At 39.2% G+C, this 26,968-nt stretch overlaps 2 protein-coding genes across 2 annotated transcripts; both read right to left on the reverse strand.

Moving 5' to 3' along the window:
- Positions 1-11,198: 11,198 nt before the first annotated feature.
- Positions 11,199-12,406, reverse strand: LOC128449852 (protein S100-G). The gene is made up of 3 exons (XM_053433186.1): positions 12,270-12,406; positions 11,783-11,931; positions 11,199-11,640 (listed from the first exon to the last, which is right to left on the reverse strand). Exons 2-3 carry the CDS (start codon positions 11,921-11,923, stop codon positions 11,434-11,436), a joined length of 348 nt encoding a protein of 115 aa, XP_053289161.1. The 5' UTR covers positions 11,924-11,931; positions 12,270-12,406; the 3' UTR covers positions 11,199-11,433.
- Positions 12,407-19,780: 7,374 nt separating this feature from the next.
- Positions 19,781-26,123, reverse strand: LOC128449259 (hornerin). The gene is made up of 6 exons (XM_053432330.1): positions 25,990-26,123; positions 25,758-25,772; positions 24,820-24,974; positions 24,579-24,729; positions 20,368-20,516; positions 19,781-20,225 (listed from the first exon to the last, which is right to left on the reverse strand). Exons 3-6 carry the CDS (start codon positions 24,955-24,957, stop codon positions 20,037-20,039), a joined length of 627 nt encoding a protein of 208 aa, XP_053288305.1. The 5' UTR covers positions 24,958-24,974; positions 25,758-25,772; positions 25,990-26,123; the 3' UTR covers positions 19,781-20,036.
- Between the last annotated feature and the right edge of the window lie 845 nt (positions 26,124-26,968).

Below are 26,968 nucleotides of genomic sequence, written 5' to 3' on the forward strand. Positions count from 1 at the left end.
CATCAAAACTGTAAGTTGAATATTTTCTTTCATGCAAATAAAGTTTTCTTGATTTGCGTGACATTTTACGGTGGGGAACAACACTATGCCCGATTTCTATTCAAGGATCTCACAATGTTGAAGAAAGAAAAAAGAAATCATGGATCTGCCCCCTCATCTGGATCTGCGCCCAAATTAAATGGGTTCCCTTGAATCACACTGCATTGTTAGAGGTTTTGCATGATCCTGTTAATCTAACAACCAGACAATGGAAACATAAGTAATCCACTGATACAGTGCGTTACATCAAACTACCAAACAGTATAAACATTATAACCTTTACAGCAGCAGCCACAAAACACTGGGGTCTTCCAGATCATTTGAATGCAAATCAATTATATGTATTTTCTCAGATTTTATACTTCATGATGGAAAGGTTTAAAGAGTATCAAGATTCCGGTCAGCCTGGCCTCGAGAGGCGATCTAATGGATAATTGAGTTAGTATAAGAAAAAGCAGCTTGTAAATGAAAATGCAGATGGAAGAAATAAATCCCTCTTGAGTAAATGCTGCGATGTGAATTTGTGGTCGAGTCTTATTTTAGTCATTCTGTTTCCATACATTTACATTTATGCTTCGTATTCCATTGTTGAAGTTTAGGGGATATTCATTCAGTCAAATTCATAAATCAATGTGCAATTTCTTTTCTTAATTCCAGTTTCTGTTTCACTGAAATGTGACTTGACCAGTTTCAAACTTTTTTTGACTAAACTCAGTGCTGCTTGTCTTTTCTTTGAATCTCAACAACCTCAACCGGCTTTTTTACCCACAGGCAACATTTTGCAACTGTTTAAGTGAGAAGACGACAACGATGACAGAGGGCGGGACGCCATGATTCACTGCCAGAGAATGTTTGTGCCTCTAGCGCTGGTGATGTCCTCCCACGTGAAAACAGACCTCAGTCCCTCAGGGCACAGACAAAAACATATTCTGCAACGTATCAGCTCATTGTATGGGCATTAAATTTGTTGCCACACATCCCAAATAATGAACCCTTCTGCATTCAAGACGTGGTTTCCTGAGTTCCACTGCTGAAACGCAGCTGCTTGTGGTTTGTAGTCTTAATTAGAGGAGCAGTGCAAAGTTTCCAAGATTCACCAAACCCACTTTGGGAAGGGAAATGAGAGAAACTCTCTGAACTGTACTGTCATTGTTAACTAAGGTTTGAGTAGAAAACAGCTCTTACACAAAACACCGGAAACAATTAGCAGGAATGCACCGTCTTTACTGTATTAAATGGTTTCCCTGACTTTAGAATTCAATTCGGTCCTGAGTGAAATGTCCTGGATGGACTGCGTTTAAAGTTTGTACAGACAGTCATTTATTAAAAGTTGGATTTTCCGTTTTTTAGATGCATATAAGTATGTTGTCTCATTTTTCTAAAATCTACATGAGGAAAAGAAACGAAGTGCAGGGAACTGAGGTGGCGTGAGGGAAGGGCTCTGTGTTTTGGACAAAACAGTCATTGAGCTCCCCGCCCATCTGTTGGTAACACAGCTCACAAAACTTTCCACTACAACTCATTGGCTGGGTATGTGTGCGTGTGTGTGTGTGTGTGTGTGTGTGTGTGTGTGTGTGTGTGTGTGTGTGTGTGTGTGTGTGCGCGAGCAAATATGTGTTTGTTTACCCTGAGCAGAGGATTTCACAGAGGAAGCAGCAAATTTACTTCAGCGGCTTTTAATCAAGAAAGAAACAAAGAAAGATATATCTCTAGGCTTTTTTTCTTGCTGCCTGGTCCTCATTTTTTGCCTTTTCAGGTTTTATCGTTGCACAGAAAATGCAATGTTATGTGATCCCTAATATGTCTTTGGATTCCTGTAAGAAACACATGCAATCATTCAACAGAGCTTGATCTCAAAAAGCTTGTAACCATCAAGCAGAACCAGTTGCGCAACAATGCAATCCTGTTCATTAAAGGTTACGACGTCTGGCTCAGTATTCCTGAAACTGGAGCCGGGTTCTCTCGGCAGTTGTGCGGTTTTAACAAAAAAATGAATTAAAGAAGAACAATGCTGTTGTTGCTACACAGCTTAGTTTACAATGAGTTTCTATTGCTCACCAGGAAATATGAGAGCTTCAGAGTGACACACAATGGACCACGTATGTGCACAGTGCACCACTCTTTCTTTGTCCTTCGGTGATTTCTGGTTTCACATTGTTTCTGTGTGTTGTCGGTTTGCATCATTGCTGTTTATGCTGAGTCTCTTACTGACTAAATGCTCCTGCAGCAAACAAACTGTTGATAATTGCACTGTTTGCATTGTGCTATTAAGTTCTACGTTCATTTTTGTCTACGGCAGAGTGTCGTACGAGACGAATACGAGCTGTTGTGAAACTAGAAGCTCAAGAAGCTAAAGCCTCCATGGCTTTTGTACTTTACCGAGTATCACAACTTGTCCGTGCACACACAGACAATGTGGTGTAACTGTGGGGTGCTGCTGATATCACAACCTGAGTTTTGGCTGTGTGCCGGAACATGTGATGATCAGAGTGACAGTCTGGCTTTGGTTCGAGAATCTATGATTGTTTAGCTGTGTCTCAATACAGGGGCTGAATTAGAAGACTGCATTTTTTCTTAGTGACTAAGCTGCATCCTTTAATCACCAAGAAACGAAAGAACTTATCCTCTGAGGGTCGCGGGGTATCTGGAGCCAATCCCAGCTGACATTGGGCGAAAGACCCATATATGGAGACCATCCACGCTCACATTCACACCGATGGACAACTTAGAGTCTCCAATTTACCCCAGTATGCATGGCTTTGGACTGTGGGAGGAAACTGGAGATCCCAGGGAAATCCCATGCAAACTCCACACTGGCCTCGGCCCAGCTACGATTCGAGCAAGGAACCGCCTTGCTGTGAGGAGAGAGTCCTAGTGGTATATATTATGTCATTCATGGTAAAAAATCTGTTCAACTTATCACCTGAATAATTAAAGATGACTAATATAGTTGATGTAATCATTTGTCTATTCATAACCCTTCTTCTTCTTTTGTCACAATTCGACTTTGAAACGTCTGTTATGGGCTAAGTAAATACACCTGGATGCTTTTGTCATTTTCTTCCATGCCACTCTAACCACACCCAGTGCTTTCTGTTGAAAGGCTCCACAGAGCGGATGAAGCCCTGCCCCGGAGGGTGGTGGCTCCAGCTGAGCCAGTATGGAAAAATACACGGAGCATATTGGGCTGCTGTGTGTTCGGGTGCTTCCCTCTGGTGGGGACAAGTCGCTCCACTGAATCAGACAAACTATATCTTGATCTGAAAGATATAAAACCTTTAACAGCTGCAGTGAGATAGATTGTGTGTTTTTTTCTTATCAGCAGTGAGAGGAGAAGATTGAGTTGAGTAGAGACATGTTCCAGCAGCACAGGAGCAGAAGAGGAGTTCACTAAAACATGCATTTGCTTCATTTACCCATGTGGCGTCTCTGCTGGTGTTCAGGATTAATTATATGTCTTTGTGGAGCAGAACAGACATTAGAGATAATTCATGCTTTCACTCCTTCTGTTCCTACTCCTGGAACCAGTCATTTGGGCCTCTCGCAGACCACCTATTAACTTAATTTGTCATAATGGGGTTAATGTTAGGGTTGGGTAAAATAAGTATTATATTGTATATATATATATATATATATATATTTCAGTTATGAATCAAACATATAAACTCACTATATTCTGCAGAGAGCGGTGTGATATGGTGGTAAATCACATTTCCTTGAGTGTAACGTAATATTTTGTGGTTAGGCAAATTCAGTACTTTTTCTAAAACATCTTAAACGCCATACCTGTTGTGCTGCTTCAGGCTCATATCTGCTGATATCCTACAAAAACCTGTTTAAACTGTCAAACCTTCAGTGCAGCAGATTTCTAAGGCCTGTAACTCATCCCATCTGTTCCCATTCCCCCCCCCCCCCCCCCCCCCCCCCCATTTCTGGAGCCTGTGCTGTGTCTATGACTTGTCTTGTCTTGTCTTGCGAATCATGAAGGGTCGATCCCAGAATGTGGTGGATGTAAGTGGCGACAGTCTTTCATCACGACTTGTCTCACCTACTGCTCACCCGAATGCAGTCGCTTTGTGAGAATATTACACTGCATGTCTTTATCTTGATGCCTGACGTCTGTGAGTGAGTCAAATGTTTGTTCAGCAAATTATATTTGAATTTATATAAAAGGAATAAATGAAATGCTTTACAGACCAGAATGTACAGATAAGCATTTCAATGATTTATCTTTATAATTTTATTGTTATCTCCGTTTACTTGCCTTTGAAGTTTCCTCAAAGATGGGTGTGGTCTGTGATTTGATTACTGAGTGCTCATGTGATAATGTTGTTTATACTACTGAGTTCTCATTGGTCTGAACCTATGATGAAAAATCTTATTTGATTTATGGACAGTATCATGTTGCCAGATAGGTCATATGTTTGACACATCTAGACATAAACATTAAAGAGTTGTGATGACTAATACTTATCATGGAAATCTCGTCCAGTCCCAACAAACCAGTTCACCAGTCCCTTTGTGGCGACATTGTAATTATAGCACAAAGCAACTGGTAAAGCTGTTTGTACAGCGAGAAACCAGCTTCACAGTTGCTCTGTGCCACAGGTAAAATATTCATCATCGCTCTGAGGGTGGCACAACAACAAATTAAATGAAGCTAGATCAAATTTCACCAACTCATATGTATCAGATCCCTAAATGAGTTTGATTTATTTTATTAAGAGTCATGAATTGCTCCCTGTAAAAAGGGTGAAGTGTCTCACATTGGTAAAGAAAAAGATTCCTGGATCCGCCCCCTCATCTGGATCCGAACAAATGTTTAAGGGTTCTTTCCCGAGCCTACTGCATCCATCCCACCAGGTTTCATCGAAATCTGTCCAGTTCTTTTTGTTAATCTTAGTTAAAAAACGGAGAGAGGTGGAAACATTACCTCCTTGGAGCGTTATCAGTAAAGTGGCATGAGGATATCTTCACTGATCTCAGCCATGTTTGTTTCCTCCCACACACAGTGACACTGAATATGACTATGCATGTAGTGATTGTTATAAACAGACGAAGGAACACACAACACATTAAATGCCATCGTATTATTCTTCTTTATTTCTTATAGTGAGGAACAATGAAAGTCACATTCTTTAGCTCCGTGTCACGTTTGCCACTGGTCTTCTCTTTACTTTCCACAGCCGGCTCCACCGCCTCTCCTCTTGTTGTAGCCGCATTTTGCCATGCAGCTCACACACTTGAGAAACTCCTCGAAGTCGATGTCTCCTTTACACTGCCCTCCCTGGCCCTTGGCACATCCTTCCGCCATTTTAGCCTAGAGAATCATTATGTGATTAGATCAGCATAATGTATGTGAATGGTGAAAAATATAGATGTACAAACATGTGTAACTTCAACCTGAAGATGAGCATGTTGAGTCTCTTACCTTGGCCTCAGGGCAATCCATTTCTTTATCCATCATCTTCTTCAACTCCTCCTTGTTCAACTTGCCATCACCATCAGAATACTCCATAAACACCTCCACGAGGTTCTTAATGGCTACTTGTAAACGTGCCATGGCTGCAGCTGGAGAAAAAGATTCATGCTGGTGTTTAGTAAAGAGGAAAAATGCTCAGGAGTTCATGTATTTAAAACGTACAGAGTTCACATGATATAGAGATGGAGTCTTATCAAATGTCTTGATGTTGCAGAATTATAATACAATTATTTAAATTGTTTGCTCAAATTTGCATCGGTACTCACTTTAGAGTTTCAGTTCAGCAGGTGAAGAGAGATCAGGTCTGTGTCAGCAGCTCGGACTGTGATCAGACTGATGGAGGGAGCCTATTTTTATAAGAGCAGATGTTTGACACACCTAGAGGTAGAAATAAATATTTGTGCTGATTCATGATGAAAATTGACATTTTGCTTAGTCCCAACAAACCAGTTCACCAGTTATTTTGTGCGACACTGTGGATAAAGCACAAACCAACTGATGAAGGTGTTTGTACAGCGAGAAACCAGTTCCACAGTGAATTTGTGCCACAGGTCAGAAACATTCATCATCTAAGGGTGGATTTATATTTGTGTGTGTCAAAGGTTTGCAGTGTGTGTGTGTGTGTGTGTGTGTGTGTGTGTGTGTTTTACTGGGGATTCAATTAATCCTCGACAATAAACTCCTTCTACTCAAAGTGAAGTCACTTATTATGGTGAAAATTCATGAAAATTGAAATTGGGAAATTCATGTCCCTCAAAAACGTAGTCAGCGCCATCGTGCATGTGTGTGTTTGTCTGTGTGTATAGATATGATAGTTGTAACCCCACTTTCAGAAATAGATACTTATTTTCAGGTTTATATAAGTGATATCATGAATAATAATATTATATTTTCAGACACATTTTAAACTAACAACTCAATTCCATCACACATCCCTGTAAATCGAGTTCAATAAAAAAATATACAAAGAATCACTAAAAATAACACCTGCATAAAATAATTTAGTTTAATTTGAAGGTCAGATTTTGATCAAATGAATCAGCATGTGTATTTCCTTTTACACATGCATGTGATCATTACTGTCAGACCGGCTTGTTTACTCTCATTAAAAAGAGGCTTCCACCTCCGTCATCGTCATTCCTGAGTGAAGGCCAAGTTGGTGAGTCTAGCCTGAGGACTCTAGTGACCAAAATACACAGATTCCTCCAAAACAATGTTCACAAAATGTATTTTCTTTCATAAAAGCATTTCTCTTCAGCACTCAACACCCGTATGAATCTTTTTCAGCTGCAGCTGTGGCTCGTATGGAACAGGCCGTTAAGAACATTGTGGTCGTGGATGGCCAGTTCAAGAAGGAGGAGTCAAAGGATGTGATGGAGTCAGAAGTTGAAAGCCCTGATGATAAATTAAGAGCCTCAACATGCTCACCTTAAATGATGAAGTTACACATGTACATGCATTGGTATACTTTTTTTTTTCAGATTTTCCACATAGATGTATTTCTTGTTGTTACCTGTAATACTGTTTTCTCCAGGCCAAAACGAATGCAGCTGACTTTGACAAGGCCATTGGGAGGAGTGCCAGAAACTATGATGGAGATATCAAATTTAAAGAGTTTCACGTGTGTGTGACTTGCAAGGCATAATGCTGCTATACCACCAGACTATGGCATTGAATGTGTTGTGGGTTTCTTATGAGTGTTTATTAGAATAAAACAAACACACACAGACACTGCAAACGTTTGACCACACAAACATGAATCCACCCTCAGAGTCATGAGTAATGTTTTACGACCTGTGGCACAAATTGACTGTGGAACTGGTTTCTTGCTGTACAATCACCCTAATCGGTCTATCTACAATGTCACACAAAAGAACTGGTGAACTGGTTTGTTGGGACTGAGCAAAATCTCCACTGGCATCATGAATCAGCAAATATATTTACTTCTATGTCTAGGTGTGTCAAACATCGGCTCTTATAAAAATAGGCTTTTTCCTTCAGTCTGATCACAGTCCGAGCTGCTGACACAGACCTGATCTCTCTTCACCTGCTGAACTGAAACTCTAAAGTGAGTACTGATAATACTTAAACTGTTTTATTCCTTATAGCTTTATTTAGTGTCATTGCAAACAGAGGTGCAATATTGTTGTTGTTAATATCGCTTGATTATATTTACACTTTTAAAAATGGCATTAAATGATCTTGGTTAAGACTCCACAATATGTGGTTTGCAAAATGAAAAAATATCTATATTATGTGAACTCTGTACGTTTTAAATACATGAACTCCTGAGCATTTTTCCTCTTTACTAAACACCAGCATGAATCTTTTTCTCCAGCTGCAGCCATGGCACGTTTACAAGTAGCCATTAAGAACCTCGTGGAGGTGTTTATGGAGTATTCTGATGGTGATGGCAAGTTGAACAAGGAGGAGTTGAAGAAGATGATGGATAAAGAAATGGATTGCCCTGAGGCCAAGGTAAGAGACTCAGCATGCTCATCTTCAGGATGATGTTACACATGTTTGTACATCTATATTTTTCACCATTCACATACAATATTGCTGATCTAATCACGTGTTCTCTAGGCTAAAATGGCAGAAGGATGTGCCAAGGGCCAGGGAGGGCAGTGTAAAGGAGACATTGACTTCGAGGAGTTTCTCAAGTGTGTGAGCTGCATGGCAAAATGTGGCTACAGCAAGAGGAGAGGCGGTGGAGCCGGCTGTGGAAAGTAAAGAGAAGACCAGTGGCAAATGTTACACGGAGTTAAAGAATGTGACTTTCATTGTTTCTCACTATAAGAAATAAAGAAGAATAAAACTATGACATTGAATGTGTTGAGTGTTCCTTTGTCTGTTTATAACAATCACTGCATGCGTAGTCATATTCAGTGTCATTGTGTGTGGGAGGAAACAAACATGGCTGCGATCAGTGAAGATATCCTCATGCCACTTTACTGATACCGCTCCAAGGAGGTAACGTTTCCACCTTTCTCTGTTTTTTACATAAGATTAACAAAACAAACTGTACAGATTTCCATGAAACTTGGTGGGATGGATGCAGTAGAGCAACTGTGAAGCTGGTTTCTCGCTGTACAAACAGCTTTACAAGTTGCTTTGTGCTATAATTACAGTGTCGCACAAAGGGACTGGTGAACTGGTTTGTTGGGACTTTACGAGAATTCCATGATAAGTATTAGTCATCACAACTCTTTATTTTTATGTCTAGGTGTGTCAAACATATGACCTATCTGGCAACATGAAGCTGTCCATAAAACAAATAAGATATTTCATCATGGGCTCAGACCAATGACAACTCAGTAGTATAAACAACATTATCACGTGAGCAATCAGGAATCAAATCACAGACCACACCCATCTTTGAACTTGTTTTTAAATTAGAACTCAACTACACGCCTGTACATTTTCATGACTGCAACTTAAATAGGTCGCTTGTCATACAATTGTAACACAAAGGGAAACTATACAGTTTGACCTCTACCACCAACCACCCAATACACACACGTAGCAAACTGTAATTACAGAGACTCAAGAATCATAAATCTTATAAATTTGCAATCCAAAGAAAGTAACAAAGGTATTAATGAAAAAATTGCAAAGTGAATTATGTTCCACTCCTCACTGGTTCACTCACTCACGTTCCAGTCCATCTGAAGGGGCAGCTGCATTTAAATATATCAGAGACCATCGGATCAAAGCAGCTGCAATGCCTGTCAATCACATTGACGTTCTGAGCCATATTCAGATTACTACGTTATTAAAGGAGTACTCAGTAATCTTGAGTTGAACCACACCCATCTCTGAACTTGGCCTTCATCTAGATCTAAACCACACACCTGTAAAAGTGTTACCTACATACATGTTATGAGTTTAACTGACAGAACTGACTTGTTCTAGTACAAGGCCGGGAGAGAAGACTGCAATGTTTGCCTCAGGGTATATCTTCAACAATACAAAATTAGATCGAAGCCCATTTCAACCAGGAAAAGAAAAGGAAATTCAATTTATTAAGCTTATGCCTGTTTCTACAAGTTATAGCTTCACACAATATGTACAGGATCTTAGGAGCCAACTATTCTTGCTGACCAAAATTGTTTTACACGATAAAATGAAATGTAAAAGTAATCTAAACTAACTAACTAACTAAAGATGCTCAACTTGCTTAGATGGCCAGTGGTGGCAGATGCTCACAGAAGTGCAGTATTTTGATGCACGTGTGCCACCTGGCGGTCAGGGGGGATACTGCATCGATTAGATCATCTGCAGACAGTCGTTGTATGGAGTAAAAGAGATGAGAGCCAGTGTTGTGCATGACCGAACGCAAAAGAACGCGTTCAATGAACACGTTCACTTTTATGAGAACGATGAACTGAACGCAACTCAATGACAAATAATGAATTTGAATGGTGAACACGTTCGTATCACATCTTGTTCGTAACTCCGACACTCCTATCATCCACCACTGTATTCTTCGTGTTTATCAGTGTTTATCAAAAGCAGCGTAAAATGACACGGACTCACACCCACGATAATTTGTCCATCTTCTTAGTGTGCTTAGTTCCTCATGGCAATCATCAGGCAGTGTGGCCTACTCAGTAGAGTGTTCGCCTTCCAACAAGAAGGACCCGGGTTCAGACCCTAATCTTTCACATCTTAAAGCTGGCAATATACTGAACTCTTAAAATTGGAAGGATTTCTCCTATTAATTGCAAAATACCTTACACTATGTAAATTTAAATTAATTAAATATAAAAACAGGATAACATTTTATTTAAAATTAAATTTTTTAAAAAGCGCGCAATTCCTGCGGATGTGCGCAGTCCGGTTCTGCGCAGGATGTGCGCAATGGGCTTCTGCAGGAAGTGCGCAATAGGCTTCTGCGCAGAATGTGCGCAGTTAGCTTCTGCGCAGGATGTGCACAATGGGCTTCTGCAGGAAGTGCGCAATGGGCTTCTGCCAGGATGTGCGCAATCAAAAACTCCTGTCAGGAAGGCAGGGCGAAATGACAACCAATAGAAAGGCACCTTTTTCTGGACTGTGCGCCGGTTAACACTTTGTGGTGTGGATATAAATCCAGTGTATAAGATGTCAAATTGAATACAACTTGATATTAAGGACAGCTTGATTTAAGTTGTTTGTCCACTCTGCTCCCAAACAATAGCTCTAACATTATTGTTTCTGATGATTTGGAATTTTTGTTTTTAATTTAACATAAAAATTGATGAAGAGATGAAGAATCTAGACCGAGACACATGACTTTTATGGAAGACAAAGACATCAGTCACAGTTCTAACCCACGGAGAACAGTCCTTCTCAGCAGTGGTGGGCTGTTATGAACTACATTTACTTTGTTACTGTACATTTTTTATGTATCTGGTATTTACTTAAGTAGATTTATTTCAGGTACTCTCTTGATTTCAATAAATTTGATTGATTGAATTATACTCCAAGTACATGTCTCAGCAAATAGTACATCTTAATACTGCATTTTGAAAATGGACTGAGTAACATGTTCACACAGTTTTTTATATAAAAGTAATCAATCCATACCAAGAGGAGAATGTATGTTTATTTCCTTTCACAACAACAACACCAGATACTCTCCAGTGAGACGTGCAGTGATTGATTCAAACGACAGAGGAAGCCCCCGACAAATTCATTAGTTTTCAAGTTTATTTTCGTTTTGTACGTAAGACAAGTGAACATCACACGTTGCATGCACTTTTTAGACATAAGAAACAAGCTTGAGTTTTATTAAACGTGCAAAATAGCTTGAAAGCAATAGCATCTGGAAGACTGGGTCACACATGACATCTAAGTTGTTTATATGCCAAATATATATATAGAATATTTCTAATATGTTACAGAGCTTCCATCATTGTAGGAGTGAATCTTCAGTCTTCTTGCTCAGGTTCCTGTTCTTTGCCCTTGCCTTTCTTGCCTCCCTTGCCTCCCTTGCCTTCCTTGCCTGTCTTCTTTTTGTAGTGGCACTTGGCCAGGTACGACACACACCGACAAAACTCCCGGAAGTTGACCTCACCGTCATGGTTTTTGTCCAGCATCTGCATGGATTCCTCAATATCATCTGCATTGATTGTACCCTTGAAAATGGATTCTTACAGTTAGATGATGAGTAGGAAATGCACAAAACCAGATGTCAGAATATAATAAATAATCCGCAGAGGCATATTTATTATGGATAATTGTGTGTATCATGTAACCTGAGTGTGTTGCATCACTTACTTTCAACTCGGGACTTTGTATTTCTTGCTGCAACACTTTCTTTAATTCCTCCTTGTTTAACTTGTTCTTCTTGCCCTCATCTTTGGCATACTCCTGAAATATATCCACAATGTTTGTGATGACGTGATCCAGACGAGCCATATCTGCAGCTGAGGGGAAAGATTGTAATTGATTTTAAAGGTGAATCAATGGAAAAGCAGAATAAAATACCTTAAAACCACTAGTAATGCAACAGAGAACAAGATAGAAGACGATTATCCGGGCACTGTGTTGTCGAGCCTCATGAAATCTCTTGATAAAGTCAGTTATAGACATATATTTTAGACAATGACATAAACACAGGATGTTAAAGTCAAAATAAACTCTATAACAAATGTTCAGAGCTGTAGAAGAACTTTAGTAAAGAACATTTCTACACAATATTCTCTCTGTTCTATTGAATCGTTTGCTCTTCCTCCAGCAATTCACAGTTTCCATCCGTGCTCACCTCAGAGTCCTCGTTCACCAGAAGCAGAGAAAAAATCACGTCTGTCTCACTACTGGTCCCAGATGAGAGTGTGGTCAGAGCGAGTGGGAAAGCCTCCTCTTAAAGAGAAGGCACTCGTCTCACACACACACACACTCACACACCTGCCCAGACACACAAAGTCACAAACACACACACACACACACACACACACACACACAGACACACTTACACAACCACCAGCAGTGATTCATGCCTGCGTAATGTATACCCTACTCCACCCGCACCACTCGCTCCACAGTTTTTTATTTTAATAAAGTAAATTGGAAAGCTTGAGTGTGGTTTCAATTCAGCCTAATAAGTCAGAGATGTGTGTGTGTGCATTTGCACTACAGATTTGCTATTGTTCCATATTTATATACACTCCTGATCAAAATCTTAAGACCAGTTAAAAAATTGCATGAATTTGCATTTTGCACTGTTGAATCTTAGGAAGGTTCTAAGTAGAGTTTCAAAATGCAAAAAGAAGAAATGGGAACAAGAGCCCAAAAGTTGTGAGCAGGCAATTTATTGAAAACAACAATTTAACTGAAGTAGGCTGTTCATCAGCTGATCAAAAGTTTAAGACCACAGCTAAAAAAAAAAAAAACCCTCCTAAAACAGAAATTAAAGTGTCAAAAACTGACTCAGTAATGAGTAGCTCCACCATTATTGTTGATCACTTCAAAAATTCGTTTTGGCATGCTTGATGCAAGTGTTTCCAAAAGGCTAGTGCGAATGTTGCGCCAAGTGGTGAAGATGGCTTCACGAAGGGCATCCACTGTCTGGAACTGAAGTCATTTTTGTAAACTTCCCTTGCCATCCATCCCCAAATGCTCTCAATTGGATTAAGATCAGGGGAACACGCAGGATGGTCCAAAAGAGTGATGTTATTCTCCTGGAAAAAAGTCTTGGTCAGACGGGCATTGTGAATTGGAGCGTTGTCCTGCTGAAAAACCCAGTCATTACCACACAGACGAGGGCCCTCAGTCATGAGGGATGCCCGCTGCAAAATCTCCACATAGCTAGCTGCTGTTTGACGCCCCTGCACAACCTTGAGCTCCATTGTTCCATTGAAGGAAAAAGCACCGCAGATCATGATGGCGCCCCCTCCACTGTGCCGCGTAGAAAACATCTCAGGTGGCATCTCCTTGTCATGCCAGTAACGTTGGAAGCCATCAGGACCATCAAGGTTAAATTTGTTCTCGTCAGAGAATAAAACTTTCTTCCACCTTTGAATGTCCCATGTTTGGTGCTCCCTTGCAAAGTCTAAACGGGCAATTTTGTGGCGTTGAAGGAGACGAGGCCTTTGAAGACGTTTCTTGTTTTTGAAGCCCTTCCTTCGCAGATGCCGTCTGATGGTTATTGGGCTGCAGTCAGCACCAGTAATGGCCTTAATTAGGGACGAGGATCGTCCCGTGTCTTGACGGACAGCCATTCGGATCCTCCGGCTCAGCGCCGGTGAGATTTTTTTGGGTCTACCACTTGATTTTTTTGTTCCATAACCCTGAGGATCTTTTAAGAAATGCAAAATGACTGTCTTACTGCGTCCAACCTCAGCAGCGATGGCACGTTGTGAGAGGCCTTGTTTATGCAGTTCAACAATCCTACCACGTTCAAAGACTGTGAGCTTTTTTGCCTTTGCCATCAAGAGATCTTCACAGTGTGATTACTTGACAGGAAATGACATGGAATCCAAATTTTTGCACAGATTTTGGCTTTTAAAGGCTGTGGTCTTAAACTTTTGATCAGCTGATGAACAGCCTATTTGAGTTAAATTGTTGTTTTCAATAAATTGCCTGCTCACAACTTTTGGTCTCTTGTTCCCATTTCTTCTTTTTGCATTTTGAAGCTCTACTTAGAACCTTCCTAAGATCCAACAGTGCAAAATGCAAATTCATGCAATTTTTTAACTGGTCTTAAGATTTTGATCAGGAGTGTATATATATATATAGGGAACAGGTCTTTCAGTCATGAACAGGTTTTTTATCTACTATCCCGCGGCAAAATGTACATCACACTTAACATAATTGAAAAAACCTGTTCCCTTCTGTCGCCAAAGTTCTGTGGGAATGTAAATACTTTTACCAAAAGGGAATTCCTTGCTTTTCTCAATGACTCATAGCTCATGCCAACAACATATGGTTCAGGTCTTACCTTTCACATGTATATGTTCAAAAACATGAATAACATAACCATAAAAGATATGAAATGGTACTAGATGGTTCAAAATATTTCCGAAGAAAGTTGTTTTTTCATTTTTAACCATTTAAAAAAGTTACTTCTTATTCCTCATGTTAATTCTCTGTGCTATTTTGAATAAAGGTGAATACACTTTTGAATGTTTGTAACTTAGATTGATCTTTTTCTCACTGAAAACAAATTGAGTATTTAGCTGGTCCATTCTTTACAGTGAAGCTACTGAGTTAACAGTTGAACTTGATAAAACCAGCAGCCGTCAAAAGTCTGCAGAAAAAGTCAAACTACAGCATTATGTTGTATCTTTATCTTTGGTTATTGGTTAAGTTGCAACAGGCGTTTTATTTTCTTTTGGTACATGGAAATGTGCATTAAAAACACAGTCTACTTGACTTTGATCATGTTAACAATGTACTGTTACATTTTAGAGAACCTTGTGTTCATCCTACCTGGTTTATCTGCAACTACGATATTATAGTCCATGTTTTCATAAAGTTAAACTGAATTTTTAATACTACTGTTCATGGCTTTTATTTCATTGGAATCGTTTGCTGATTCTGAGATGTGTGTGTGTGTGTGTGTGTGCATTTGCATTACAGTTTTGCTGTTGTTCCATATTGATATTTATATATACAGTGGTGGCCAAAATAATTAGAACACTTGACATATTTAAGAGGTTTCAGTTGTTTTTGTTGAATTGGCCATTAAAATACCCATTAAACGAATGAAATATCTATAAAGTCATCAATTATGCTCTATAAACCATAGAATAGAGCTATCATCATGAGATTTAGGTCATTTTCCTTACAAAAAACAAGCTAGGCCTATTTCACTGTCAATGTCACACAATCATGTTCCTTCACAGAAGAAGACAAATTACTTGTGTAATCATTGTCAGGTGTGATCGTGGTTAAATTGCTGGTGATGCAAGAGCCTATCCTTCTCATTAAGTGATTGGTAACACCAGGGTTTTGTCACAGAGGCCACATCAACAATTGGTATAAATTCGAAGCCTCTAGAAGTAGTCTTGAAGCACATGTTGCTCTTTGAATGGCTAAGGTGAAGAGGGAGCTAACGAGTGAGCAACAGGCTCAAAGTCCGGACCTGAACCCCATCGAGCAAATTTGGGGCGAGTTGGGAAATAAACTGGACAGATCTATTGTACATTCAAAGGAAAGCCTTTGGCTTGAGTTGCAGAAGGCAAGGGATAAAATTAGTGTTGAAGTTCTCAGGAAATATATTGACACTATGCCAGATAGATGTGCTGCTGTAATTGCTGCAAAAGGTGGACATACCAAATATCAAAATTAAAAGTGAATAAAAACATTAGGACTCACTTCATCTGTTAATTGTTTGTGCTCAGAGAGACCATCTGCATGTTTCATCATGAACATTATGTAATTAAATCATGTTTTGGAGGCAAAAAAAAGCTCAATTTTGTCAGATCCTAAAGGTGTTCTAATAATTTTGTCCACTAATCTTGGGGTCGGTGGTTTGATCTCCTGGCTACTAGAGTTCTGAGTTGTCCATGGAGAAGATATTAAATCCTAAATTGCCTCAGACGTCTGTGCTGACAGCGTATTAGTGGTGTGTGAAGCCCTGTATGAAAGTGTGGGTGAATGAGACTTGTAGTGCAATGTGCTTTAAATGGTTAATACAGACCTGCTGTTGTATAACTACCATCCCACAGCAAACTGTACATTATACTTAACATGACTGAAAAACCTGTTCCCTTCTGTCGCCAAAGTTCTGTGGGAATGTAAATACGTTTACCACAAGGGAATTCCTTGCTTTTCTCAATGACTCATAGCTCATACCAACAACACATGGTTCAGGTCTTACCTTTCACATGTATATTTTCAAAAACATGCCTCTAATCAATTGCACATAATGTTAACATATATGAAATGGTACTAGATGGTTCAAAAATATTTTCGAAGGGAGTTGTTTTTTTATTTGTAACAGTTTAAAAAGTTACTTCTTATTCCTCAAGTTAATTCTCTGTGCTATTTTGAATAAAGCTGAATACACTTTTGAATGTTTGATCTTATCACGTGATCTCTAGGCTAAAATGGCGGAAGTATGTGACAAGGGCCAGGGAGGGAAGTGTAAAGGACACATCAACTTCGAGGAGTTTCTCAAGTGTGCGAGCTGCATGGCAAAATGCGGCTACAACAAGAAGAGAGAAGACCGGTGGCAAATGTGACACGGAGGCTATAGATGTGACTTTCATTGTTCATCACTATAAGAAAAAATTAAACTATGACATTGAATGTGTTGATTGTTCCTTTGTCTGTTTATAACAATCACTACATGCGTAGTCATATTCAGTGTCACTGTGTGTGGGAGGAAACAAACATGGCTGAGATCAGTGAAGATATCCTCATGCCACTTTACTGATACCGCTCCAAGGAGGTAACGTTTCCACCTCTCTCAGTTTTTTTACATAAGATTAACAAAACAAACTGTACAGATTTCCATGAAACTTGGTGGGAGGGATGCAGTAGAGCAACTGTGAAGCTGGTTTCTCGCTGTACAAACAGCTTTACAAGTTGCTTTGTGCTATAATTACAGTGTCGCACGAAGGGACTGGTGAACTGGTTTGTTGGGACTGGATGAGAATTCCATGATAAGTATTAGTCATCACAACTCTTTATTTTTATGTCTAGCTGGGTCAAACATATGACCTATCTGGCAACATGATACTGTCCATAAAACAAATAAGATATTTCATCATGGGTTCAGACCAATGACAACTCAGTAGTATAAACAACATTATCACGTGAGCAATCAGGAATCAAATCACAGACCACACCCATCTTTGAACTTGTTTTTAAATTAGAACTCAACTACACGCCTGTACATTTTCATGACTGCAACTTAAATAGGTCGCTTGTCATAGAATTGTAACACAAAGGGAAACTATACAGTTTGACCTCTACCACCAACCACCCAATACACACACGTAGCAAACTGTATTTACAGAAACTCAAGAATCATAAATCTAAAAAATTTGCAATGAGGAAACATCCAAAGTAAGTAAACAAAGGTATCGATAAAATTACAAAGATAAAGTAAGGAAATGTTTAAAAATACTGAAAGAGAGACAAAGTGATTTATCTTCCACTCCTCACTGGTTCACTCACTCACGTTCCAGTCCATCTGAAGGGGCAGCTACATTTAAATATATCAGAGACCATCGGATCAAAGCAGCTATAATGCCTGTCAATCACATTGACGTTCTAAGCCATATTCAGATTACTACGTTATTAAAGGAGTACTCAGTTTTGAGTTGAACCACACCCATCTCTGAACTTGGCATTCATTTAGATCTAAACCACACACCTGTAAAAGTGTTACCTACATACATGTTATGAGTTTAACTGACAGAACTGACTTGTTCTAGTACAAGGCCGGGAGGCCGAGAGAAGACTGCAATGTTTGCCTGAGGGTATATCTTCAACAATACAGAATTAGATCGAAGCACATTTCAACCAGGAAAAGAAAAGGAAATTCAATTTATTAAGCTTATGCCTGTTTCTACAAGTTATAGCTTCACACAATATGTACAGGATCTTAGGAGCCAACAATTCTTGCTGAACAAAATACTTTTAAACGATCAAATTAAATGTATCAAAGTAATCCAAGCTAACTAACTATCTAAAGGTGCTCAACGGGTAGATGGCCAGTGGTTGCAGATGCTCACTTATGTTAAAGAAGTGCAGTATTTTTGATGCACTTGCGCCACCTGGCGGTCAGGGGGGATACTGCATCGATTAGATCATATGCAGACAATCGTTGTAGGGAGTAGAAGAGATGAGAGCACAATTTAAAATGGATTCAAATCCACAGCCCTCCACTGGAGATGAAAAAACAGCATTCCCTAATTTCTAACCCAACTAGTTTCATGACAGTGTAGGACTGCTCAAAACTTCCAGATGCAACATTTTGAAACAACTTTAGAATCAACTGAATTCTTGTGAGAGGAGATACAAACTAATTGAATAACAGAAACCTTTGTTATGATGTAAGGCATTTCATTTCCTTATTTAATAAATGTGCTTTGGTTTCATTCATACAAAGAAACTTCCAGACATTACATCAGAAACATGCAGTAGGTCACTCTTTGTTGTTTAAAAATGCACAAGTTAAACCCTCAGAAAACACACACAGGCGGTGCAGGTGTATATATTCAATCTTCAGCCTTAAATATTATTGTCATATTCAGCTTTATGTGCTCGCCCCGTCTTATATGAGGTTAACGGTGAACCTGCACGACCTGTCCTGACTTTACTGTTTCCTAACAGAGTCATATTACTAATAACTGTTTCATTTGTTTATATTACTGACTGAATGATGCTCCACCCAACAGGCCACGCAACCAATCACAAACTCCTGTCAGGAAGGCAGGGCAAAATGACAACCAATAGAAAGGCAAGTTTTTATGCTCCACAGGCTGGAATGTGAGGCGGTTAACACTTTGTGGTGTGGATATAAATCCAGTGTATAAGATGTCAAATTGAATACAACATGATATAAAGGAGAGCTTCATGTAAGTTGTTTGTCCACTCTGCTCCCAAACAATAGATCTAACATTATTGTTTCTGATGATTTGGGATTTATGTTTTTAATTTAACATAAAAAATGTATGAAGAGATGAAGAATCTAGACCGAGACACATGACTTTTATGGAAGACAAAGACATCAGTCACAGTTCTAACCCACGGAGAACAGTCCCTCTCAGAAGTGGTGGGCTGTTATGAACTACATTTACTTTGTTACTGTACATTTGTTATGTATCTGGAAATTACTTAAGTAGATTTATTTCAGGTACTCTCTTCACTTATACTCGTAGTACATCTTAATACTACAATTTTAAAATGCACTGTGTTACATGTTCGCACAGTTTATTATATAAAAATAATCAATCCATACCAAGAGGAGGATGTATCCAGTCAGAGTGACAAGAACCTTACTTTCAATACTTCAAGTACTTTTATCAATTGAGAAAAAGCAATTGTTGTACTTTTACTTTGACTTGAGTACATTTCTGTCCATTTTTTTGTATGTAAAGTGCTTGAATACTTCCTCCACCGATGCAGCCAACTATAGATGAGACATTTCCCATAATGAAGCACTGCTGGTGACGTGTGCACTGGAGAACCCAGTGAGTGATGTCTGCTGAATGTTTCATGAGCCAGTGTTTGTTTCCTTTACAACAACAACACCAGATACTCTCCTGTGAGACGTGCAGTGATTGATTCAAACGTCAGAGGAAGCCCCCGACAAATTCATTCGTTTTTGAAAGTTTATTTTCAGTTTTTATTGAATGGAAGCAGGTTATTCAAAGACAAGTGAACATCACATGCTGCATGCATTTTTTAGACACAAGAAACAGGCTTGAGTTTTATTAAACGTGCAAAATAGCTTGAGAGCAATAGCAGCTTGAAGACTGGATCACACATGACATCTAAGTTGTGTATATGCTAAATATATATATAGTATATTTCTAATATGTTACAGAGCTTCCAACATTTTAAGAGTTAATCTTCAGTCTTCTTGCTCAGGTTCCTGTTCTTTGCCCTTGCCTTTCTTGCCTCCCTTGCCTGTCTTCTTGTTGTAGTGGCACTTGGCCAGGTCCGACACACACCGACAAAACTCCCGGAAGTTGACCTCACCGTCATGGTTTTTGTCCAGCATCTGCATGGCTTCCTCAATATCATCTGCATTGATTGTACCCTTGAAAATGGATTCTTACAGTTAGATGATGAGTAAGAAATGCACAAAACCAGATGTCCCAATATTGTGAATAAGGCACAGAGGCATATTTATTATAGATAATTGTGTGTATCATGTAACCTGAGTGTGTTGTATCACTTACTTTCAATTCGGGACTTTGTATTTCTTGCTGCAACACTTTCTTTAATTCCTCCTTGTTTAACTGGCGCTTCTTGCCCTCATCTTCAGCGTACTCCAGGAATATATCCACAATGTTTGTGATGACGTGATCCAGACGAGCCATATCTGCAGCTGAGGAGAAAGATGGTAATAGATTTTACAGGTGACAAAATGGAAAAGCAGAATAAAATACCTTAAAACCACTAATAATGAAACAGAGAACAAGAAAGAAGACGATTATCCGGGCACTGCGTTGTCGAGCCTCATGAAATATCTTGATAAAGTCAGTTATAGACATATATTTTAGACAATGACATAAACACAGGATGTTAAAGTCAAAATAAACACTATAACAATTGTTCAGAGCTGTAGAAGAACTTTAGTAAAGAACATTTCGACACAATATTCTCTCTGTTCTATTGAATCGTTTGCTCTTCCTCCAGCAATTCACAGTTTCCATCCGTGCTCACCTCAGAGTCCTCGTTCACCAGAAGCAGAGAAAAAAATCACGTCTGTCTCACTACTGGTCCCAGATGAGAGTGTGGTCAGAGCGAGTGGGAAAGCCTCCTCTTAAAGAGAAGGCACTCGTCTGACACACACACACACACACACACACACACACACACACACACACACACACACACACACACGTGCCCAGACACACAAAGTCACAAACACACACACACGCACACACTTACACAAACACCAGCAGTGATTCATGCCTGCGTAATGTACCCCACTCCAACCGCACCACTCGCTTCACTCTCACAGCTGAGCCACACAGTGAAATAAAAATAGAACATCACTGAAGGACCCTGTTTATGTTTGCATGTTTGCCTAACATGTAGATTTCATGTATGTGTGTTAGCAGTAATATTTTTGTTTCAATAAAGTAAAAGGAAAGCTTGAGTATGGTTTCAATTCAACCTAAAAAGTCAGAGATGTGTGTGTGTGTGTGTGTACATTTGTTCTCATTTTTGCTATTGTTCCATATTGATATATATATATATATATATATATATATATACAACAAATTGGGGTGGCTCTGGTGTGTTTGCCAAAGTTCTGTGGGAATACTTTTACCACAAGCGAATTCCTTGCTTTTCTCAATGACTCATATACAAACAGCATATGGTCCCACCCTGCCCTTGTTTTTTGATCAGGTCTTGCCTTTCACATGTAAATATTCAAAAACATGCCTCTTATCGATTGCAAATAATGTTAACAGATATGAAATGGTACTAGATGGTTCAAAAATATATTTTTTTATTTGCAACCGTTTAAAAGGTTACTTCTTATTCCTCATGTTAATTCTCTGTGCTATTTTGAATAGAGCTGATTATGCTTTTGAATGTTATAACTTAGATTGATCTTGTACTCACTGAAAAGTATTTAACTTTTCTATTCTTTACAGTTAAGCTACTGAGTTAACAGTTTAACTTAATAAAACCAGCAGCCGTCAAAAGTCTGCTGAAAAGGTCAAACTACAGCAGTATGAGCGTTTCCACTGTGTTTGAACATGTCTGACTCTGACGCTCGGCTCTTCCATTCATCACGCTCGACTGTTACGTAACACAGTCTCCATTTTCCACCTCTCTGTTCCAAAGAAGCACAAAGGCAGACTTTCATGTCGCTGCTCTCCTCGCCTCTCTCGCCTCCTGCCAAGTCCCGTTTTACAGCTCAGTTCAAAGTGTCCAGGGCCGGCCTCGCTTTACTTAGACCATATTACCTCCACTTATCAAACACTATCAGATTCTCCTTGCAGGGGAGGCAGAGAAAGTAGAGACGGAGGATCGTGTGGTGTTTCAAACAACAAAAAGTTCATCTCTCCACACTCTGCTGGCTGAGGTTTGAGTTACAGTCTCACTGCTGGAGATTGTTCTTTATCTCTGCAGTGGTAAGTCATCATGAACATGGAGACTGATTGGATATCAATTAGAAATAGCTTTGAATCACCTTCTTTACATTTTGTTCTTTATAGTGTTAAGAAAACAGAGTTTTAAAAGATGGGGCAACGCCTGCCCAGATACAAAAAGAGACGACAATGAAAAAGTGGTAAAACAAGTTCTACATACAAAAACTGTGAGTCACAGAGAATGGAAGAATTGTTCATGACATGATAAGATAAGATCAGTTATGTTAAGATAAAATACGATACGTTTAAATAGGATATAATATGATTCGAGACAATACGATACAGGATGATAAAAAATGTGAAATAAGACAATTGTTTACATTTCTGTGAAAATTATGGGTGTGGCTTTCAGGTTTCTGTCCCTTGTTGTAACAAGAAAGGCAGATTATTCCATTAGTCATAATCAGAATGATACCTATTTTGTGATTATATCCATAAATCTTGTGGGAGAAAAGAGCAGCTCAGAAAATACACAATCAAATTCTGTCAAATACTCTTGAGGAAACATTTCATTTATTTGAAAGAGGTCAGCATCACCTTCATACAGCTGAATAATTGTAGAGAATGTTCTTATATTAAAAAAAATTACCTGATTAAACCCTGCAACATTTACTGGAAATAAATAATTTGAAATAAGAGAGGGAACAAGAGGAGAATGCCGAGTGAACTGTCTCAACAGATTCTCATGACATCTAGTGTTGAATTTAAGACACTACACAAACCCTTTGCTTAAAGGACCAATTCATAAATTGTAGTTTTTGGAGCTTCCTTTCACTTCCACATTCGAACCAGCTATTGTTCTATTTGATGGGAAGAGACATTTTTTAAAGTCCAGTCTGGCTTTTGTTAAACAAAGTACTAAAACTGTCGTCTGAATAGTTTCAAATTATGGGGTTTGAAATATTTACCAGAAAAAGGGACACAAAACACATGAGCCCCCTCTCTGGGGCAGATATGTTTATCCCTATGACAAAATGTCAGAGAATTAATGTAGGATAAAGTTGAGTAACATAAACTTATAGATGGACCTACACACACAACGTGCATCAAGCACAATTCATGCAAAGAAACAGTAAAAGAACTGGACAAAACACAGATGCAACAGTACTTTGACCATATCCACTGTTCGGTGCAGGTTTACCTTAAATGAACATTACGGTTATTAACCACAGGTTCTACACATTAGCAATGCAAATAGATGAAAACTTGTTCAAGTCATTGATTTAGTTTCATCTCACATGACTGTTTAAGCTGTGGTGAAATTTGTAACTTGGAATCACTGATCTTTCTCTGTTATCCTACATTATGTCTTTGGTTATTAATTTAGTTGCAACAGGTGTTTTTTCTTTTCTTTTGGTACATGGCAATGTGCGTTAAAAACACAGTCTGCGTTTTAAATCTGACTGTGATCATGTTCACAATGTTCTGTTACGTTTTAGAAAACCTTGTGTTCGTCCTACCTGGTTTATCTGCAACTGCGGTTTTATGGCTAAACTGAATTTTTAATACTAATGTTCATGGTTTTTTATATCATTTTAATCGTTTACTGAATCTGTGTTTTTTTGCTTCATACATCTGCATGTCGGCTATTTCAGAGGTCTGTTAAGTAACTGACACAATCTTCACACTCAAGTTCACAGCTTTTCAAAATAAAACCTTTTCAATTCAGCTTGATATTAACCATCAGCAGCAACAACTGCACTTCTCTGGTTGATTGAGGATATACATGCTGAGAAAACAATGAGTTGTACATTAGAATGCAGACACTGTTGTATCTCTTCATCTCAGTGACCTCTTATCACAACAAGATTTCTATGATCAGTTGGTGAAAACCAAATATCATCAGAAACACATGGAAAAGAATGAGAGTAATTATGAAAACTCCCTTGATTCCCAGGGGTATAAAGGCCCTTATGAAACAGTAATAAGTAGAATCAGGCTTTAGAAAAAAACCTATTTAATCCCGGCCACTCCCATATTGAGCCATTCCCATACTGTATAAAACTGCTGTCTTTGCAGAACTATTAGGCAGGATTTATGAGTGGAATGATGTGCATCAGATGTGAACTCATCAATATTCTCTCTGAGACATTTCTCTGGCAGTAGCAGAACGTCTCTTGACTAAACTGGATGCAGGTGTCCATGAAATTTGAGGCAAAGAGCAAGAACAAGAAAAAAGGAATTTTGTACAAAATGCACGAGCAGAAGGGGAAATCTTGTCAAATGTAGTTTTATTTATGAAAACTCTGCATCAATAGTTCCCGTAGTATTTGCCTTTCAGTGCTTGAGCTTCTTTTGAGAGAGTTCGTAACACTTCTCACAGGCGTTCGAGAGGCCGGCGACGAACCCGATGAATTCCTCAAAGTTTATCTTATCGTCTTTGTTTTGGTCCAAATCTTTGATGATGCTGTCCACTGCATTTGGATTTCTCTGGGGGGAAAAGTTAAACCCAGAGTGGTGAGTTAAACACATTGACCAGTACTGAGGCCAGAGATTTAATGGAATACAGAAGGCTCTTACTTTCAGGAAGCCGGGTAACTCATTCTCCAGCAGCTTTTTCAGCTCCTTCTTGTTTAAGGTCTTCCCCTCCTTGTCTTCACTGGAATATTCGTGGAAGATCTTAATAATGGACTCCATGGAGGCCTCTAATTTAGTCATGGCTGTGGAAATGTGTGCTGAAAGGAGACAAGACAAATCTGGAGATTTATTTCACGGAAAATAAACTTTAATTTCGTAACATATTTTGTAGGATTTCAGGATAACGGATGATATTTAACAATGAATGAAAATCGAGCTATAAATAAAATGAACTCGCTGCAGTTGGTCAGTTTACATTCAAGTGCATGATGTGCACTTTGATGCTCAGTGCGACAGTGTAAGCTCACCTACTATCACCATTATTGTCTAAACTGTTATCATTAAAATGTTCACTGCTGCTCCCTTCGTCGCTGCCATTGCTCACGAAAGTAAATATTTTTTAAATCCTGAAATGGTGTTGGAAAAGTATTATTAAGTATTTATTTATTTATCGTACGACTTCATGTCTCATTCTGTTTGAATACTAGGTTTCTATTTTTCAACATGTAATGATACTGGTTTATTCTTGCGGTTTTAAAATCTTGCTCCATCAAGTGGCCGTTTGTAACTTTGAGTGCCCATCCCTCTTCAGGTCTCTTCACAGCCATGCCCTGCTTAATACATTAGAGTATGAATTAACCTTCATATTACTTTTATAACTGTGCTCTATTAATGTATGTGAAGCATTAAGCTGCAGTCAAGCAGCACGAAATAAGCTATAATAAGAGTTAATAATTTGTAAGTGTTACGTTGGTTTTACATGGCGCTCAAATCACATTCTTTGAATATGAGACATAGTTTTCTGGCACACAGTGAAATCCTTATCGGTAGGGTGAGATCATTCCTTTCTGCCTCCCCAGCTGCCTCTCCTTTAGACTCACCCTTTTTTAGTGGACCTTCAAAAGGGGAAAAAAGACGATGGGCTGTAAAAGTGCAAATAACTTAACGGAAGAACAAACAGCGGACCTGTCGGTACTTGTCAGACGAGGCGAGAGAAATGCAGTTTTACATTAAACATCAAAATCAGCTCCTGCATTTATTGAACAAGCCTCAAACTCCTCACACTAACAGATGAAGAGTTTTTAATTGTTGAAATGGTTTGTATGAACTTACCAGGACGCGTGACCGCAGTGGCAGGGAGTAGAAGTTCAGAGAGACGCTCCAGGGAAAGTTTATCCAAGCACTTATAGTCTGCTGGCAACGCCCAGGGTGATGGGAGGGAGAGAGAGAGAGGGAGGTATATACAGAGACAAGAGGTAGAGAGAGAGAGAGAGAGAGAGAGAGAGAGAGAGAGAGAGAGAGAGAGAGAGAGAGAGAGAGCAAACAATGTGGAAACGCCATGTACAAACACCATCCACTGTTTTTTACGCACAGGGGCTCTCACCTCTTGAGACACTGAGATGAATCTTTAACTTTCACATGTTACAAAGTTTCTATCAATTCAAATATTTTTCCCCCTCGGACTTCTCCTAAGATGATGTCATATCCGTGACAGGCGCGTCTAACACCTCCGCCCTAATTCTAGAACATGTGCCACAGGAAATCAGAGAAAGAAAAGAGAAGTACGAAGCGCCTTGCCTCTCGTAGTTTGTCGCAGAAAGTTACAGCAAAAGGAATCACAGTCAAACAATAAACAGAAGAGGAAAATGACACAATGCTGAGAAATATCCCACTCGTTGGTGTCGGAGGGGGACGAGCTTTGTAAAAGTTTGCCTGACGGAAGAACTTAAGTCAAACCCAGCTTGTTAGTGTCTGTAAAAGTGATTATCCACCCAATACACATAAAACAGATTTACCTCTTTAAATGAGGGAAACACTCATATCCTCCTCACAGCTTTTATTTATCTAAGGAAACTCCATTGTCTCTGTCCGGAACGCCCTGTTCACACAGACAACCACACCTGGAAGCTGTCCAGAACAAGCACGGATCTGTTGGCCCCAGAGCAACTCGCCTGGAACTGCTGAGAAGGCTTCATTTATCTTTGAGGGGTTGCTCAAGGGCACCTCAGCTTTGACTTTCGGCCCCTCCAGATCTCTACAACGGTTTGAATCCTTTTCTAACAGTTAGTCCACTGCTTGTCCTTTAAGATGG

This window comes from Pleuronectes platessa, chromosome 10, assembly GCF_947347685.1.
Source record: "Pleuronectes platessa chromosome 10, fPlePla1.1, whole genome shotgun sequence".
NCBI classification, from domain to species: Eukaryota; Metazoa; Chordata; class Actinopteri; order Pleuronectiformes; family Pleuronectidae; genus Pleuronectes; species Pleuronectes platessa.

Coding starts and splice junctions, on each gene's coding strand:
- LOC128449852 (XM_053433186.1), bottom strand. CDS start 11,923: ATGGCTCGTCTGGATCACGTCATCACAAACATTGTGGATATATTTCAG. Junction 11,641..11,782: donor TACAAAGTCCCGAGTTGAAA/GTAAGTGATGCA, acceptor TCCATTTTCAAG/GGTACAATCAATGCAGATGA.
- LOC128449259 (XM_053432330.1), bottom strand. CDS start 24,957: ATGACTAAATTAGAGGCCTCCATGGAGTCCATTATTAAGATCTTCCAC. Junction 24,730..24,819: donor AGTTACCCGGCTTCCTGAAA/GTAAGAGCCTTC, acceptor TTTTCCCCCCAG/AGAAATCCAAATGCAGTGGA. Junction 20,517..24,578: donor TCAAAAGAAGCTCAAGCACT/GAAAGGCAAATA, acceptor CTTTCTCCTCAG/CTGCAGATATGGCTCGTCTG.